Source organism: Nyctereutes procyonoides, unplaced genomic scaffold (genome assembly GCF_905146905.1).
Source record: "Nyctereutes procyonoides isolate TBG_1078 unplaced genomic scaffold, NYPRO_anot_genome, whole genome shotgun sequence".
NCBI classification, from domain to species: domain Eukaryota; kingdom Metazoa; phylum Chordata; class Mammalia; order Carnivora; family Canidae; genus Nyctereutes; species Nyctereutes procyonoides.
Window position 1 is genome coordinate 11219978 of NW_026575034.1, and position 19474 is coordinate 11239451.

General features: G+C 44.4%; 1 protein-coding gene across 9 annotated transcripts in view; it reads left to right on the forward strand.

Annotated features, from left to right (window-relative positions):
* Positions 1–19474, forward strand: part of PLEKHA7 (pleckstrin homology domain containing A7) — a 228264-nt gene that overhangs the window by 121794 nt on the left and 86996 nt on the right. For 8 of the 9 annotated variants that reach the window (XM_055317621.1, XM_055317613.1, XM_055317612.1 and 5 more), the window contains one exon: positions 6892–6975. In XM_055317621.1, the coding sequence (XP_055173596.1) occupies positions 6892–6975 (84 nt within the window). Of the gene's footprint in view, positions 1–6891; positions 6976–13114; positions 13331–19474 lie in introns of those variants that run through there. The other variant, XM_055317620.1, reaches the window with a different exon arrangement.

Genomic DNA, 19474 nt, shown 5'->3' on the forward strand with positions numbered 1-19474 from the left:
AATTTCTCCAAATTATATTGTAACACAGTTGGGAGAGAGCCAATGATGAAGTGTTCTTGGCAGGTTGGTTTCTCATCCTTCTTTCCTTTGTCACTAAGAGCAGAAGCCACTGCCCCCTGATGGCTTATGACCCTTTAGATGATCTCTTTGTTACTTTTGCCCAGACTTTTGTAGGGTTAGCTAGCCTATTTGGAGGCGTGGCCTCACTTTAAGGTAGGACTTGCCATAGTCATTTCTCATTCATTCATTCAGCAAATGTAATAGTGCCAGACACTGGTATAGGCCAATGAGGGCAGCAAAAAGACAGACACGGTCCATGCTCTCCTGCACCTGCAATACACATATTAGGGAGACTGACAGTAGTCAAAACACATAAGTAAGAGAAATGATAGTAATAAATAAAATAGGGTGTCATGATATCAAATGACTGAAGCCTATCTCAGTGGGTGATTGGGAAGGGCTCTGAGATGGTCATAATTGTGCCAAGGTCTGATTGATAAGGAGCCAGTTATGAGAGTATGAGGAAAAGAGCTTCCAGGCAGAAAGGCTAGCTAGTACAAAGGTTGTTAAGTGGGGAAGACCTTGGTGTTCAAAGGAGTAGGAAGGAGGCCATGTGGCTGGGATGAGAAAGGAGGAGAGAAGACGTCCATTGTACGAGAACGTGATGCTGCTGGTCAGGGGTTAAGTTACCTAGGGTCAAGCCAAGGTAAAGAGCTTGCATTTTACTCTGTGATGTGGAAGTGTTGTTGGGTTTAAAGGAAGAACGTGACATGATTTAACATCCATTTGAAGAGACCCATCAGGGTTCCAGTGAGGCGAGTGGGTGGTACAAAGGCCAGGGTAGAAGCAGAAAGAGCAGTTAGGCTGTTGCAGTATCTTATCTAGAGATGATAGGGTGCTGGCTGTAGAACTGGAGAGAAGTGAGCACATTCAGAGATGTCTTGTAGATAGAGGCACCAGGACTTGTTAACATAGTGTGTGTGTAGGTTAAGGTAGAGCAAGGAATGGAGAGCGACTCCCAGGTTGCTGGATAGTGATGCTGTTAATGAATAGGGAAGACTGGAGAAGGAATATTGGGTGTGTGGGAGTGGGGGAAAGAGGCTTATCCTATTTTTTGCTCTGTCAAAATGTGGATTCCAGTTAGTCATTGCCGTGCTCAAGGCATGTGTTCAGGTTCAGCAAATGTCACCTGAGTACCTTCAGTATGCCAGGCATTGTGCAAGGTTCTTTTATGTGTGTGTCTCATTTATCCTCACAGCAACTTGTTGGAAGGTTATTATTACTCTTCCCTGTTTGCAAATGGGAGAACTGAGACTCTGAGAGGTGAGGTGGCTTGCTCTGGTTTGAACACAGGTCTTCTGACCATGGGGCTCATGGGCAGGCATTGAAGGAGGCTGGTTAGTGCAGTGTTGATGGCTTTCACTTGGAGAGAGGATGGGGACCCTATGTTGGCTCATCAAGGCCCAATTCCCATGATTTCTGAAGAAGAGCCTATCAGAGTAATGCCCACGTGCAATGAGCTGTTGAAAATCTTGAAATTTTCAAAATAGTGCAAGCTCTAAAGACCATTTCAGTAAGATTCTCAGTCCCTTTAGGAAATGCCACATGAACAACAGTGGCACTTTGTACTAAACGAGCAATTTTATAGAACTTTTGAATAAAATAAAGGGACCTTGGAAATGTTGAAAGAATGTAACGATCTGCTTCCACCTTTGGTTGTCACTTCTTTACTCTGTGGTCCAAGTAGGAACTGAAGAAGAGAGGGAAGCAATTTCCTGTGTTCTTGGAGTTTCAGTTACCAATTTGGGGACCTAAGTAGCAACATTATTAGGTTACCCACAGTCCTTGGTTTTCTTGAGACACTGGGATTTAGAACAAAGACAGTAAGTGCCTTAACAAGCCTGGAGGCAGTACTGAATGTTCATCAGGCCTGCAAGGTGACATTCTTACGGTATTCGAGGAGCCACACTGAGGAGCCAGAGGGGCCAGGGTGGCAGCTGCTGCTGAGCGTACCAATGAGAAGAGCCTTGATAGAGTCCCTCCTTAGGCTTTCAGGCTGGATACTTTTCTTACATTTTAAGTGGTTTCTTCTCTTTATAGCTGGGCCAGATAAGAGCTCATGCTGACTGCGCAGATTTGTCTAACGCTCCGCATACCAATACCACCACTGTCAGAAAAACCAGATTTATCAGGGTGCTGTGACCTCCACTCTTGAGCACCATTCACATAACTGCAGAACTTCTTGCTATACCAAAAAGAAATTGCCATGTTAAGTAATTGGAACCTTTATGTTTAACCGACCAGAGTCTCACTGCTCACATTATGGTCAAAATCTATAGGAATGGAAGATTAATCTTGCAAAAATGCTGCAAGAAACTGTAGGACCTGTTTACATTTTGACCAGTCTTGTCAGTGATTGTAGGTGGGCTCTTCTATTGAGGTCAAATCGATTTCCACTTCTCCCTAGTACTCACTCTGTCCTCCTGTCACATCTCTCATGTTTGCTGTTGGGTGTCTTTAGGGCCTAACCCAAGTCCTCCCAGGCTCAGAGCTTGTGAAGACGTGCTTATTTATGTGAATGGTTACCTATGGCCCGCCTTCCTTGGGTGATCCTTCCCTGTAACCTTCTGCTCGTCCTTCTCCTCTCCCAGGTGAGACTGGCTGCCATTCAACTTAGAGGGGCTGCTCTTAGGAGGAAGAGCAGGATCTGAGAATAAAGCCTTGCTTGTGTTTTACCTCATTTACCAAGTTACTTTCTCAGTAGCCTGGAGAGAGACAGAAGCCCTAGTATAGAGGAAAGAGAGTTTCTGTGCTCCCTTGGAACCGGCCACCTGGCTCCCAGCCGGGCCATCTCCATCACTACCAAGGAGCAAGGTGGCAATTCAGGTTTAAGAACAGGTATTTCAGGGGATTTGTCTGTGCCTGCTAGATGTGCCTTGAGACAGGGTGATAGGACATGAGATTCTTCATGGATTTTAGAAAATCAGGAAATGGAGCAGGGTGGGGGCTTTGGGACTGAGGTCAGGGACAGCAGGTAAAGTCAGAGGACTTTGCAATCTCCAGATGGGTGTGGGGATCCAGCATTTACTATGCAGCCTTTGTTTGGTGTGAGGGTGAGCTTAGCTTAATGGTAGGAGACCAGAAGGGTGGTGGTGTGCAGGAATGCAGGACCTGACTGTCCTTGTAGGCAAGTCATCTACCCTTCTTGGATCTCACTTTCCTCACCTGTGGTCTGGTATGATGAAACACAGCCTGCCATACTGGGTATTTGGCAAGACTGAATTAAATAACCCAAGTACCTAACATTTCTTTTGCTCAAAAAGTGCTGAACCAGAAACTCTGCAAGTTGGGCAAGTTTGATCAGAAATGATCATATTTTAAGACCTCAGTGTTCAGGAGGTATTATTCTGGTTTCTATCTTTTCTCAATGTATGAGTCCTTTTTTCCCCCTTTTAATTTAGTGTTCCAGTAACATCATATAACCCAGATCATCAGTTTTCTTATGTGTAACACGGGAATAAAAATATCAGCTCTCCCTACCTCAGAGGGTACTTGGGAGGTTAAGATATGATGATGAATATGACCATACTTAAAGCTTCATGGAAATTCAGGAAATGGTAGTGGTAATACTGTGGTTGATAACTTTTTTTGGCAAGGAGGACAGCATCTATATTAGGGAAGAAAGGTTAGGGAGCTGCCTCTAGATCTGATCGAATGACAGCTATATTTTTATCCACTTAAAAAAATCTGTTTTTTAATGTTAGAATGTAAACCTCATCTTAGTGTCTAAACCTTTCAGGTCAGGATTCATTTACCCAAAACTCTGGACTTATTTAAGCTGATACATGTTGGGTATGGGGAGCCCAGGAGTACCTCTCAAGGTCATGCAATGTATATGAAGTGGTTGCTGGATGCTACTGCTCCAGGCATAGAGAAGATTCGCTTTTTGTACATATCAGAGATTCTCCTGGCTGACCTTGGATTAGGATCAAAGGCTTTTTGGGGGTGCTGAATGCTACACAGGTGTTGTCATTCAGAGCTTTGGTTCTGTGCACAACTGAAGGAGGGAGGTGTAGAGGGAGAGAGGGAGTAGCAGTGGATGATGGTGCTGTTTTTTTGATGCTTTGTCTTTAGGGATTTAGCCAGGAACCTGTCAGCCCTGTAGACTCCTGAGGAAAGGGGACAGCAGGTTATCATGCAAAGAGCACCTAATCTAGAAATAGAAGACCAGAATTTATGCCCCAGTCTTATCATTTATTGATGAATTTATCTTAAGTCACTTAACCTCTCTGAGCCATTTCCTCATTGATAAAATGGGGGTCGATGGTGGTTAATAGCTAAGACGTATAAGGAAAGGTTATAGAGTCCTTGAGAGGTAACAGTGGATGGTGGTATCGTTGTTTTGTTGTTATTCTCATTATGAGCAGGGCATTTTTTTTTTCCTCCAGGTGGAAATGAGGCAGGCTTAGAATTTGTGTTTTCAAGATTCCCTGGTGAATGGAAGTGACTCTCTAAAAGGAGCTGGGTATTAGAGAAAAGAGAAAGAAAGAAAAAAAGAAGCTGGGTATAAATAAAGCCAACCCCTTGGGCATGGTGCAGAGATTTCTGGACCAGATGTTGCCAGGCCCTGCTTCTCATCCTTATCTAGATGCCCATGCCTTAACTCTGCTTTCTTGTGAAGACCAGGCTGCTGTCTGCCAGATGGAGTCCTGGGATTCCAAGGGCTTGCTTCAAACCTGGAGCTGGGGATTTGGAAGCTAGAGTGGTTGGGAGGGGTGAAAGGGTGATGGGGGTGGTGCACAATCACAGAGCCATCAGCAACCAGGTTGCTGATGGCTCTGACGGCTTCACATGTGGCTTATTAGTAGTCAGGCTGCTCCAAACTCAATGCCAGCTCACCCCAGACACCAGAACACAGGACACTCTGGCCAGGCCCCAGGACAAGTAAGATAAACTTAGTAGATATAGAGAGTTTTTTCTTTTTTAACCTTTGTTACTATGCTCATTAAACATACTAATCTCTGGGAGTGGCCCCATGCTCAGTTTGGAGATGGGCTAATACTTTAGCAAAATGAGATGATATATTGACTCTGACAGTGAAAGCATGTTAACCATCTGTAGTAGGAGCCTTAAAAATGAGTGTGCCCTTTGATTAAGTAATTTTACCTTTGGGACCTTAACCCAAGGAAATTGAATTGCGGGAGCAGTCTGTACTAAAAGATGTATAGTGCACCCAAAAATGTCCAGCATTAGAAGAATGTAAATCTTTCTAGAATGTAAGCACGGGGAAAGAACTTTTTGTTCATTCTGTATCTCTAGCATCTAAAGTAGGACCTGGCACACTGAATGGCCAATGAATGTTTTTTAAATAGTTGCAGTTTTATCCATAGGATAAAATGATTACAAGTTTCACTGGCTATCTGGAAGTAGAGCATTCCAGTGAAACTTGTAAGACAGAATGATGTAAGAAAACAGCGATGACCATAATTTATATGGAAAAAATTTGGAGCATGCCAAGAACCCCCAAAATAACCTCTTAGGCTTTTCTGATTAATCTTAGGACATGTTTTGTTAATAGATGCACAAAATAAATTGAGATGAAACACAGTTGCTCACAGACCCAGTTCAAAGCTAAGACCGCTTGATGCTGAGATGCTGGTGTAGTTCCCAGGTAGGGAGCTTGGCGGTGCCACTCGCTGCTCTGGAGTGCACTGCCTCTATGAGGACTCCCTAGGATGCAAATGCTTTTCAACCTTTTTTTGTAAAAGTGAAAATTCTCTTCACATTTTTTTTAGTTAGTGAAAACAGGTGCTAGTGAAGGTCTTTCCTAAAAATGTAGCGGCATAACTTGAACTTCCAAAAGGTGGGAGACACCTGGATTCAGCTATTGCAAATGAAGAAGTCTTAGAGACAGGAAAATTTCCATGTGAATAGGATGTGAAAAAGGCAGGAGACAGATTTCTAAATGCAGCAAAGTCATAATTTTTTAGTAGAAGGAAATAAAAACTAGGGAAGGAGAAGATACTCAGGTATAGGTGGTGAGATCATGGGAGACGTTTTTTCTTCTTATATTTTCGAAATTTTCTAAAAGGACTAATTTTTGAATGGGGAAAACACTTTAATATAAATCATACTCTTGGAGGAAAAAAGGACATTAGGTTTGTTTATTCCTCAAGCAAACCAGGAGCCTCCAGAGCCTTCTCCTCCTTCCTTTCAAAGAACCCAGGCAGGCAGCCTTTGTGAATACACAAAACACCTACACACTTTGGTTGTGTCTGTCAGCTTGGCCTGGAAGCTGATCCCTCCTAACTTCAAAAGGGTGATAGAAACTCCACGGTGTTGAAATTGTGCAGGTCATGTTGCAGAGACATGCCCATACATTTACATCCCATCAGTGAAGTGAAGGCATATTGTAGTAGGGAGAAGAATTTTAAGAAGATAGATTTTTCTGGGTGGGTGGTTAATTCTTGGAATTCTTTCCCTGGTTCATGGTTTTGGGAAGCTGTTGAAAGTGCTGTCTGCTTTCCTTCATTCTTGTTTTAGCTCGTGCCATCTTAAAGTAACTTGTTACTGAGCCATTGGGTTTGTTGGAGTAAGTACTTCATGGAATGTCTCTCTCAGATGCAGTGGTCTCTTGCAGCCATTCTTTCCTAGAATTAAAATCCTTTCATCTTAGGTTGGCTGTGGCACCTGAGCTGAAAGTTCTTGTTTTTTTAAATGCAGCTGGGGCTTGACAGATTAAATGTGTCTCCGAAGAAAGGCCCACTCTCTTACTCTGGGAGGAATCTGTGATGATCAGGGGTCCTCCGACATTACTGACCTGTTGTTGTGTCTGCAAGCCTTTCCATTCACATGACTTCTCATTCATTATCTCTCTTTCTTTCTCTTTAGCCATAACCAACAGACCACAGCATTCAGGCATCCTGTGAGTGGGCAGTTTTCTCCGGAAAATAGTGAATTTATTCTTCAAGAAGAGTAAGTACTTCTGTATATTCTCCTTTTCCAAGCAGAGTTTTGGAGCTTAAAGGCATTTGGTCACAACAAAGCTTGTTAGACTGTTTTCTCTCCCAGATAGAGGGACTTGGAGTGGGTTGGTTGATCCAAAGTGGAATGCAAGAATTTTGTTTTTCAATCTCTGGACTTCTCTCAGTGGGAAGATGTGGAAGTGTGGAGATGATACAGGTTTGTGCTGTGATTGATACTGTCAGAGCCTCTTACAAACTCCTTTTCCCCTGAATGAAACTCCCCCTCCCTGGCCCCCAGTATCATCTAACACACTAGCTGTGCTCTAAGAGGACCCACTCATTTGGAGTGAAAGTGCCTTAAATACAGTCTCACACCAAGCTGAACCAGCCTTCCTCAAGTTAAGAGTCCAAGCCCAGGGCTTTGAAGGGAAGAGGGCTGTGGCACCCATTGTCCCTGAACATCTGGAATTCTTTCTACTTGTTTTTATCAATGTGGGGACTTTCTTGCTCCTCATTCCTATTTCAGCAGAGCCCCTGGGCTGCTAAGACTAAGTTATACTACCTAGGGCTTGTCTACTTAAAAATGCAGGTACAGCCCAAGCAGGGTGTGGTGTTCTGCAGGAATGAAGGCAGAGAAGTGTATGCAAGTGGCTCTGTTTCTTTCTGCTCATCTGAGACAGTTCTGTTTAAGAAAATAATTCTGTAATAGAGACGTTGGCTTTTTCTCCCCCTTCATATCATTCTTAGACCATCTAGACCAAATATCTGAAAATAATCAATATTTATATTTTCACAGCATTTCACTCCCTCAGTATATGCACTTTAAATTTTCTATTATGGAAAATTTCAAACCTGTACAAAAGGAGAAAGATAAGGCAATAAGTCTAATGTATTCATCTCCCATCTTCAACAATTTCTAAAACATGGATGATTTTATTTCACCTATAGCTTCCCTCTCTCCACATAGATTATTTTGAAGCAAATTCCAAACGTCATTTTGTTCCTACAGTATTTTCACCTTAGAATCGTTATTATCTTACAAAACTTTTAAAACTGGAAATCTATAATTATGACACTAACATTCCTTACATGGTTTTTTTTTTTATGCTGGGGGTTTTTACATGCATATCTCATTTAACACAACAATCCCAAGAAGTAGACCATCACCATTTTAGAGATAAAGATACTAAGACTCAAAGAAGTAAGGTCACTTGCTCAAAGTTGCATGGCTAGAAGTAGAAAAAGCCAAGATATCCCCTTGCTTGATCTCTTTAGGCAGGGGTAACCCTTGCCCCTAGTCAGAGGCTACTTGCTAAATTATTTTTGATGTGGTGGTCCCATGGGTCATGATGCCAGACTAGGGTTGGGGTCTGACTTTGAAAGAATTAGTACTATTAGAAAGTGGACAGAAGGTAAAGATTGTTTTGTCTTCTACATAGAGACAGAACTGCTATGTAAAGACAGAGCCAGAATGTGGATTCTCTACATTCCAACTTGAAATGAGCTTGTTTATAGAATCCTGAAGGTCAGAAGCTCTTGGGAGGTCAGTGAGTTCAGCCCCCTTCCTTACACATCCTAAAGACATGGCTGCCTGTCATTTATAAAGGTCAGGGTAGAGAATCCATTAGAACACCTGTCTTGGGAAGTTACCAACTTTAATAAAAGCTTCTAGAGAAATGCAGACTTCCCATCACTAAACACCATTGTCTTTATACACTTCCTTTCTCTCACTGTTAAGACTTTGTTCCTGGCCACTTCTGAGAAGACAGCCTCTTTTATCCTCCCAAAATATCTTTGTAGGTAATCTCAATACCATCCAGTGTCCAAGAAAAAGATATTCCTTTATTTTTTCAAGGGTCACTTTTCCCCCTCTACATTTTCTGGATGTCATAAGGACTGCTTGCTTGTCTCCGGTGGTGGGTGCGATGTCTGGGTGACCAGACATTCCTTGAAGCAGGCGGAATGTGCTTTAGGCATTGAGAGGAAGGGAAGATTCCTATGAGCTGATGTGGTGATCCCTGCATTCACTCATTAAGTATTAAGTGTCTATATTGTGTCAGGGGCTGTGTTGCACCCTGCAGTGACAGCAGCAAGCAAGACGAATGTAGTCCTCTCTGTGAAAAGCTTATAGTTGAGTAGAGAAGATAAATCAACAAGAGCTCACAAATGGGATAAATGTTCTTGGTAAAAACAAAAACAAAAAAAACAAAACAAAACAAAACATAGAGTTCAATGGGAGTTGATAAAAGAGAGTTCTAACCTGGCTTAGGGAATCAAGTGAGGCCTCTCCGTCCTGGGAAAGGATGTTGTTTAAATTGAGATCTGTCCAAAGTGTCCCAATCTGGGCAAAGGTCTAGAGGGGAAAGAGGGTAGAGCATGGGGGATCTATACCAGTTGAGTCAGAATGAAAAATGAGGCACACCAGATGGACTCTGGAGATATTTGGGAGGTAGAATTGACAGGACTAGGTGATTGATTGGCTGTGATGGGGATGAAAGAGAGGGAAGACTTTCTTGAAGTGTCTGGCTCTAAATTGGAGGAAGGGGGGATTTAGATAAGTGAAGATAAGTGCACCTGTGTGCGTGGGTTGTAGCTGAGAGAAGTGTGACCAGCCTTGGTGGGGTCAGAGAGCAAGAGGGACTGACTTATGGAGGAGGTTTGTGAAGGGGAGTAAGGAGATAAGGTTGGAGAGGGAGATATAGCCAGTTATCTAAATTGCTTCCTCCTGAAATACACCCAGATTTACCCCTGGCTCTGGATGGTGAGTGAGGCATGATTTCACCTCATAGAAACCCAGTTTTAAAAAATGTGCCAACAAGTACTTGGTTTGTTCCCTTAGAGGAGCTTAATTTTTTTGTGTAGTGTGTTACATGGTGAGGAAAAAAGACTGCGTTGGCCATTCCTGTGTCCTTTATACATCAGTTCTCAGGTTAATGTGGTGAGTGAGAAACTCGCTCTTTTTTCTTCTCTAAGGAGTATCTTTTAAGGCCACATGGACTTCTCTTGCTAGAGCCTCCACTCTAGGTTCTTGAAGTGAATAGTTCCACAGCAGTGGTCTTCAGGATGGTCTCTGAACCAGCATCACCTGGGAGTCTGTTAGAGATGCAATTCTTTTTTAAAAAAATTATTTTAAAAAGATTTTATTTATTTATTCATGAGAGAGACAGAGAGAGAGAGGGTGGGGGGTGGGATAGAGACATAGGCGAGGGAGAAGCAGGCTCTATTCAGGAAGCCTGATGTGAGACTCGATCCCAGATCTCTGGGATCAGGCCCTGAGCCAAAGGCAGACGCTCAACCGCTGAGCCACCCAGGCATCCCCCTAGAGATGCAATGCTTGAGCCCCACCCCAGACTTACTAAATCAGCTACTCTGGAGGTATAACCTGTATTTTAACAAGCCTTCAGGTGGTTCTAATTCAGGTAAAATAACAACCACTGATTTAGACAACTTGCTGTTTTCATCCCTCTTAAATTACTCCTAGATTCTTCCTTTCATCCTTAAATCTTCTATAGATACCCATCATTCTCTGGGCTGTGGTGACAATCTTAGATGGATTTTAGTGAAATAATCTTGGGCTCCTTCTTGTGTGGGAAAAAACCCAAACAAGTCTCCATGGTGACTTCCTTTAGAGCATTGCTGTGTGAAGAAATAATACATCTACCCCACTGTTGGCAGGTGGGCTTACCTGAGCTGCTTGGTAGAACAGGTGCATGCCTACCAAAAGACTTCCCACCTTACAGATTGGAAGCATGGGGAAGAGAAATAATGTGAAAGCTATGATCAGTGGGTCCAGAGGACACGAGCTCTGAGTATTCTAGTTTCTGTGTCAGTAATACAGAATCAGCCAGGATAGGCTAGGGTCTGCCGTGGTAACAACAACAAATGAAATCTCAGTGAAATAAAAAAATTAAGTTTGTTTCTCACTTAAAAGATTCATTTACTTATTTTTTAAAATTTACTTATTTGAAAGACAGTGCACAGAGAAGGGCAGGGTAAGGGAGAGAAGCAGACTCTGCTAAGCATGGAGCCTAATTTGGGGCTGGACCCTAAGATCATGACTTGAGCCGAAATCAAAAGTTAGATGCTTGATCAACTGAGCCACCCAGGTGCCTCTATTTCTCCCTTTTGCTCCATGACCATCACAGGTCACCTCAGGGACTCTGCTTTGTCATTTTTATTGAGGGATGGTCCATCTCTGTGCTTCCATGATTGCCATAGCTAAGACCAAGGGAACTTGGTGAATAAACCAAGTCACATGACTTTCCCTAACTTCATGGGGCCAGGGAAGCGCATTCCAACTATGCACCTGGGAAGACCATCCAAAATATCTGTTGGCTGGTACTAATGACTATACTTAATAATCCACAGTCCCGATTTATTAAGGGAAGTAGGACCTCTTTTTTTATTTTTAAAGATTTTATTTATTCATAAAGACAGAGACCTAGGCAGAGGGATAAGCAGGCTCCCTGTGGAGACCTGGGGGATTTGATCCCAGGACCCTGGGATCATGGCCTGAGCCAAAGGCAGATGCTCAACCACTGAGCCACTCAGGTGCCCTGGGAAGTAGGCTCTTTTGAGTCTATCACTGACAAGCATCTTCTGCTGCATGATTAGAGGGTTTGATTTCTCATTTCACCTTTTCTGTTACATGATCTAGTTCTTTGACGAAATTATCAATACAGGTGGATATCAGTCAACATGTTCAACAGTCTTGTTTCCCAGGGGACACTTCTGTATACCCAAGCCAACAGGCCTATGGGACTCCCACTTGGAAGAGTTAAAATAAGTTTAGGCTGCATTAGTAAAAATACAATATATGGAGAAAGGAGGACAATAGTTCTGGTATATCATGGTGTGTGTGGACCACTTCATTCATTCCAAGTTTATGGAGCATCAAGGACATGCTAAGCCCCAAACACTTTGATGTGGGTACTAAGTTTGAAGAGGGATATTGAGCAATTGAGATTGCTCATTGGCTTGTGATCTTTCATGTTTAGTCTGCAGGAGAGAAGATGAAGGAGGATGTGCTATAAGTCTTTGAGAAGGATTGGCAGGTGGGAGTGGGAGTGGGGTACATTTATTGTATGGCTGCCAAGGCAAGCAGTGAGGAAGAGTTCTAGGCAGGCAAATTTTAGCTCAGTTCATAATTTTCTGGGAAAACAATTTCCCGACATCCCTTGTTTCAGGTTCTAGAATTTCAACTTTAACATTAAATGAAGTAATCTATCTCCTAGAATAAGAGTTGGCTTTTTCCATTAATAATGTTATTATCTTTATAGTGAACACTTAGAGCCCCTACTATGTATTACTGGGTATTTTTCTAAGTGGTTTACACTTATTAATTTAATTTCTACAACCATTTTATGAGGAAGATGCCATTATAGTCATGGATACTGAGGCCCAGAGAGGTTAAGAGTCTTGCCAAAAGCCACACAGCTTGTAAGTGGCAATTAGGATTTGAATCGAGATAGTCGGGCCCCAGATGCTGTACCTCCAACCACTCCAGTACTGTCTCATGTTAGAGTGGTCTTAAGGAGACAATCTTCTTCCTTGGCTGTCCTTAAATGTTAATGTGCCAACTAAGTAGGCTAGAGATGTTGATTCTATCTGCAGTAATGAAATGCGATCTGATAACTTCATCCTTGCATGAAAGATGCCAAGTCTCCTTAGTAGTCTTTTCTCCAGAAGATATTCTCAGGCTTTTCTACAGAGCTTCATTTCCAGTGACTGATATTTGAGTTCCTCCTCTTCAGCCTCTTCCTGATTCCCCATGATGTTCTTGAACTGGGAGCTTGTAGTTTCCTTTGTGGCTTAACAGGCCACACATAGGGGGCCCTCCTGAAGAGATGACCTGGCACAAGGGAGTTCCAGGCTGTGGTTCTGGTGGGGGGGGGGGGCTATGCACAGGAGCACTTTCTCCTCTGAGCCGGGCTGTCCAGGAAGCCGCTGACAGCCGCCTCCGCAGCTCTCTCGGAAGAGGAGAGAAGCATTCCGGAGCTGTGACGCCGGCAGCTGATTGACAGCAGGCTGTGTACACTGATCCCCAGGCTCTGTCAAGCATTTGATGTTGAGGTGGGGCCTACTTGAGAGAGAGTATGTGCTCTGGAAGTTCAGAAGCCTGCTGCTGTGCTCAGAAGCCAGCTGTAAGACACCACAAATCTCCTAGATTCCTAAACCTGGAGGAGACCCTTTCCTGGCTTGCCTCTCCTAGCATCCTCTTGAGGTTAGCTTGGTTCCTTCCACTGAAGTCTGTTGGCCCCCTTTTTTCTCATTGGATTGTTTGGAAAAGAACTGTAAATTGGAATTGCCTGGAATGTTATGAATGGTGTTTGGAGGATACCCCTTAAAAAGATATCTTGCTGAAGGTAAGAATTACCTTCCTGACCTTTGACTTCAGGGGTTCATTTTGCAGTAGCAGAGCAGGACTCTCCAAGGCATATGCAGATTATAGGCCTTGGGGGTGGGCTGCTGCTAGGAGAGAGGGAGGCTGACTCCTGTTTCTCCTGCAATTACAAGTTGGTAAAAATTTGCAGTGAAGATGAAGAGCACGGGGTGGGGGTGGGGGTGGGCGGGGGTACACTGCAACTCTGTGCCTGGAGGAGTCTGTCCTGTAGTTCATCTGCTGTGCCCTGGACTGTGTGGCTGATATAACCAGCACCTTGTCTCTCCAGCCTGGCAGTCTGGGGCTAGCTTTGCCTGTTGCATTTGGTTGCCATGGCAGCAGGAAAATGAGGAAAAATGGAAACATCTGGCAAGCAGATGCAGAAACTTGACTGTTCAGAGTTCCTTCCTGGTCTAAGAGACAGCATTTGTGACAGTCACAGGTAGGGAAGAGGTGGTGCTGTGGTCTGCAGTTCATTCAAACCCCTGGGTGTTGACTTGGCATTGGCGTTGATGTCTCCAAGGGCACTGGCATTGGAGATGTGACCGTTGCCACGCGGCAGTCTGTGTGGGGTGAAGATGCTGCGGTAGTGGCTCTGCTGTGTGTGGAAGGGAAGCTGCTGCTTGCAAACAGTCATTTTAATTTTTTCCTGTGACTTCTCCCTCTCCTCCTCCTCTTCTACCTCCCTGGTCTGGGAAGCACTGAGCTCTCCATTAGAAAGTGAGGGGAGTGGCTACCTGGTAAGCCTGGGAGAGCTGAGAAGCTAGAGAAGGGCTTGCAGATGGCTCCAGTTAGCATTGTATCATCTCTAAAATAGCAAAGCAGAGGTGGAAGGAACAGGAGAGGTCAAGGTTTGGTTCTTCCCCAGCACAGACTGAGGCATAGGGTGTGGATAGGGGACAGTGGAAGAGACCGGTCCAAGGTCATATGACTGAGCACATAGGAGCATCTGAGTTCAGAGCAATGCTGAGATTGGGGGCAGGGAGCCCATGGGGCTCACTGGACTATTTTCATGCCAGGTGAGGGGTGCTCTTTGGGTGCTCTTTGGGCTGCTTTCCAGCTCCTGAGGGATGGGGTGGGGTGGGGCACTGGAGCCTTTATTCTAGAGAGGAGTTGGGGTGGGGGAGGAGCAGGAACACAGAAAGCCATAGTTGAGTAACAAGGCCACACTCGTTGAATGAAAACCCCTGTCAGACAGCCTCCTCCCGGGTGTTGGGAGTATACAGTGAGCGTCGGCCGTCTGTCTGTCTCTGAGAGGAGGGGATGTGGAGGTGTCTGCCTGCTTGGGACAAGAACTTTCTTTTATTCCTGCTTTTCATTGTGCATTGCTTTTCCCAAACTCCTTAGGTGGTGAGTGTGAGCACTTTAAAAAATCTGCTGGTTGTTATCGAGTGTGCCTCTTCTCATATACCCTCCTCCTATGATATTAATTCTGGATGAGCTCTCTGTGTAGAATCCTTGAGGAGAGAGCATGAATTTGGGGGCCTGTGTTTTCCAAGAATTGATAGGACACAAGCACCATCTAATAATGATGTCTTCTCAATAAGGGATTCCCAAGTCCCCATAGCTTTCTGTCCTCCTGTGGAAAGAATCTGAGCCTGGTCCTCCAGCCACAGGTTTATTACATTTCGAAGGAGCCCCACCAGACACGGCGCTTATAGGGGCATTTCTAGGAAATGATTGTTTATATGTTAGTTGTTTGGCATCTTGAACTTTCTGGAGAGAAGTGCCTTGGAAATAAAAATAGAGTGTACCTGAGATTTAAATTCTGGGGTCTCCACTTGTAATAGTTGTAACAATGCTTTTCATTTAGTGCAGTGCCATGGTTTTCAAAATGTCGTTTGAATCCACACAACCATCTTGTGAGGTGAGAGTAGTTTTCACCCATTTTGCAAAAATGTTGACTGAGGCCCAGAGAAATGTGATTTGTGAAGAAGTGGCTAAACTGCAGAGTTTTGTTGAGACCCAGTTATCCCGGGCTCCTGGTCTTTCCACCACCCTAGGATCCTCTTGGTTTGGGGCTGGGTCTTGGGGCTAAGAGCAGGAAAAGCCTGCTTCTGTCACACCCTGGGACTTGCCATGAGATGGTGTCTCTGTGGCAAAACCCAGGTTTTGGAGTCCAGCTTCTGTCTCGGGCAAGTTATTAATCTCAGTCTCAGTTTTCTCATTTACAAAATGGATATGGTAAAACTGGCATTTTAGGGGTAAGTGAAACAATGAATGCTAAGTGCCTGGCACGCAGTAGATGCTGGACAAGTCCTGCCCAGTCCCTCTGGTTGCTTGACCTTGTGTACTGACCCTAAGGGTTACTAATTCTTGGCTTGGTGACCTACCTATTAAGACAGTGATAGGTTAGGGTCTTGCTGTGATCCCACTTCAGCTTGCTTCTGTTCCTGATGTTGACCAAGAGGCAGCTGAGCATCCCATTAGCCAAACTCCTCTACATTCAGGCCCAACTGAAAAAATGACTTCTGAATTTATAACCTCCCTCTTATTACCTCTGTCAATGTTATACGCATTTGCTCCTGGGTATGTAGGTAGCAGAAGCAGTTCCTTCTATAGAGGGGGAAATTGAGGGACAGAGAAAGTGATTTCCTGTCCAGGCTCACTTGACACATCCTTCAGGAAGTTTAGAGTAGGATGAAGTCACTTTCCTACTAGGCTTCTCCAGACTGATTTTTGTCTAGTCCTAACTTCTTTTGTTCATTTCAGCTGGGAGGCAGTTGAGTTAAAACTCTTGCTCACTGTTTTGAACTTCAGCCCACACCCCTCCAGCAAAATAATCAGCATTCATGTAGCCCAAGCCAAGGAAAGAGACGTCTTTGTTCAAATCATCCCACTGTACTTTGGGAATCCAGAAACCTGGCAAACAGGCTTTTAAGTTAATAGATTTTATTTAATGACACCAAGAGTCTGCCTTCCCATAGCGTGTGCAGGTGTTTTGGTGTCTCTCCTGGGAGTCTGTGACTCATGTGCCTCAGGGCATGCTGTTGACTGAACCACCTTTCACAGCGGCTCAGCTCAGGGGCACAGGCTCTTCTCTGGGGGAGAGGATGGATCATGAGTGAAACCTGTCAGGAGTATACTTCAGTCTGAGGAGTGGAGGCTAAGTCAGTGTCCACCCCACCAGGCCCTTAAGGAGGGAACATGTTTGTTAGATGATTCTTTCAGTATCGTCTGTCTTCAGGAAGCTATACCCATAAGACTGGTGATAGTCCCATTGTTCAGAACAGTGTGGTAAACGACCTCTAGAACTTTCCAGAGCCAGCTTTTTAGCCAAGTGAGAAAATTGGTTTCGAAACTTTGTTTTGTTTTATTTGGGTTTCTTTTTTAGGGGGGCGGGGTGGGTAGGTAGGTAGAGGGGCAGATGGAGAGAGAGAGAGAGAGACTGACAGACAGAGATTCATTCATTCATTCATTCATTCATTCATTTATTTATTTATTTATTTATTTATTTATTTATTTATTTATTTATTTATGATAGTCACAGAGAGAGAGAGGCAGAGACACAGGCAGAGGGAGAAGCAGGCTCCATGCCCCGGGAGCCCGATGTGGGACTCGATCCCGGGTCTCCAGGATCGCGCCCTGGGCCAAAGGCAGGCGCCAAACTGCTGCGCCACCCAGGGATCCCCAGACAGAGATTCTTAAGCAGGCTCTATGCGCAGTGCAGAGTGTGATGTGGGGCTTGATCTCAGGACCCTGAGATGATGACCTGAGCCAAAATCAAGACACTTGATTGGACACTTAACTGACTGAGCCACCCAGGTACCCTGAGACTTTTTTATATTCTTATTTTTGGGTACCAAAATGGTGTCCCAAGCATGACCACCACTTTTTTTTTTTTAAAACTAGTTGTAATTCCAGATAACTAGTTATTTCCCAAAGCCATATTTACCCTTGGGAGACCTAGGAGATCATTACTCATTGAGGAGATTCAGAGGAACATCCTCTGAAGACCGATCTTGTTATGTGGCTGAGTGGGCACCTTGTTCTTTCAAAGAGCCAGGTCAGGGACTACCAGGTAGAGGTTGAGACTGTTGCTTGAGTTGGGAGCTGTCCTTGCCCAGGGGGGACCTCCGATGAAGATATATTCACTGTTTATAGAGACATGGTCCCCTCTCTGGGGCAGATATAGTTTGAGCTTTAGTCATATCTCCTGATAAGCCAGTTGTCTCTGGGTGTGGCTGAGCAGAGGTCTCTGCAGAACGAAGAATGGAATTATCTTGATGTTTTTCTTTCTTCTTTTCTTGTACTCACCTGCCAACCCCTGTGTTGCACTGTCCATCCCTGTTGTTCTGTGTTAGTACCACAATCAGTCCTCCTCCAGCTAAAATCTTTTCATAATTGGCTCCCTCGGTGGTGATTGTACCTTCTCTCCTCAACCTCCAAGGCTGTAGGACAATACTGTTGTCTGGAGGAGCTCCTTGGCCAGCCAGCATCCCTGAATGGGATGGTGACATAGGACTAGAAAGCGGGAGGTGATGAAAGTCAGAGCTCAAGGATGTAAAGATACAGAAATGGTGCAGGTGGCCATCTATCCTGGATCTTCTCCCAGTCACACCTCCAAATAATTTTTTCTTTGTCCCATAGAGGAGGAACAGTATCTAGTTGATGGAATGTAATGTCATTTAAAATGATGTGGATGTGGATGCTGGCTGGCTCAGTTGGTAGAGAATGTGACTTTTAATCTCAGGGTTGTGAGTTCAAGCCCCATATTGGACATAGAGCTTACTTAAAAATAAAAAATAAAAAATAAATAAAAATTAAAAAAAATAAAGAAACAAAATGACATGGATGTGTTTAAAATAATGGAGAAAATGTTTGACTTATAATAGGTTTTGAAAAAATCAAAATGCAAAAATCATAAACATGGTGTGATCACAATTATGTAAAAACAAAAATGTGCTCTTCCCTCCTCCTGCACAAACCAGACCTATAAAAAGAATGGGAGTATATAGGACTATGATGATTTTTTTTCCTTTCCTTTTAGCTTTTTAAAAAATATTTCCCAAATATTCTATAATAATCCTCCGTGTCTTAAATGGGAGCAAATTAAACTGCATAAAATCCCAAACAAATCTATTGTCAGACTTTGTGTCTTGAGTTTTGGCTTAGAGCTACAGCTGCCATAACTGAGAACTCATCTTTTGTCTCAACCTCTGGAAATCTGAACGTCAGGCAAGACTAGGTTCCAGGCAGATGTTTTGGGCATAGTTCTGCCTGGAGGCAGGGGCTGGACAAGGCAGCCTCTGAGAGCCCTTTTCACCCCCGGCTGGTGATTATCTCTCTGCAGCATGTAGCCTCTGGCAGCAGTGAGTGGGGCTGAGCTTGGTGACATTCTCTGAGTGGGGAGCAGTAACAAAAGTCTGGCTGGGATGGAGGCCGGGGGCGGGGAATCTGGAGTGAGTGCCTGAGCTGATAAGGAGCCAGTGATCTTTCTGCTTGGTGGGACTTGCACCTCCAGCTGCCAAGCATCCAGTAGAGCTCAGCCCCTTGGAAAGCTGGTGCCACTGCAGTGGTCCTGCTGTTGGCACAGCTCAGAAAGCACAGTGGTAGCGGTTACTTCTGCGAAGAAGTAATGGTGCAGGGTGCCGGGACCCTGTCTTTCGGGGCAGGAAGGATCACTTATCCTTTGAGGAGCAGTGGTTTTGAAGGAAGCAGCCTATCTCCAAGGTGGAAACTAGGATTTTCCCTCATAGCACCTCTGTAAAAGTTAGTCTGGCGAACGGACATCTGGAGTGCTGCTTCTTTGCTGTGTCTTGTTTGGATCCTCCATCTCTTCAGGCACCTGGCCCAAGCCTCCAAATCAGATTTCCTCCACTCCTCAGGCAGAGAGCCTCAGTTTACTGCACGCAGCTGCCTGGATCGTGTTGCCTGTCAGAGAACCCAGCCACAGAACAATGAGACTTACACTTTGAGGAAGGCTGACTGATCTTGGAGTTAGTAGAGTCTGGGAAGCAGGCATCAAGCTGTTCCAGGACAGGCACTGAATTTGTTGGAGGCATTTGCCACGACCCGGGCTTTGAAAGACTGGCGAATGCTGGGGCTGTGTGGAGGCAGGTGAGAAGGGTTCTCTGTAGTGTCTCTTGAGTGTCAGACTGAGATGTTCCCAGAGTTCTGGCTATCC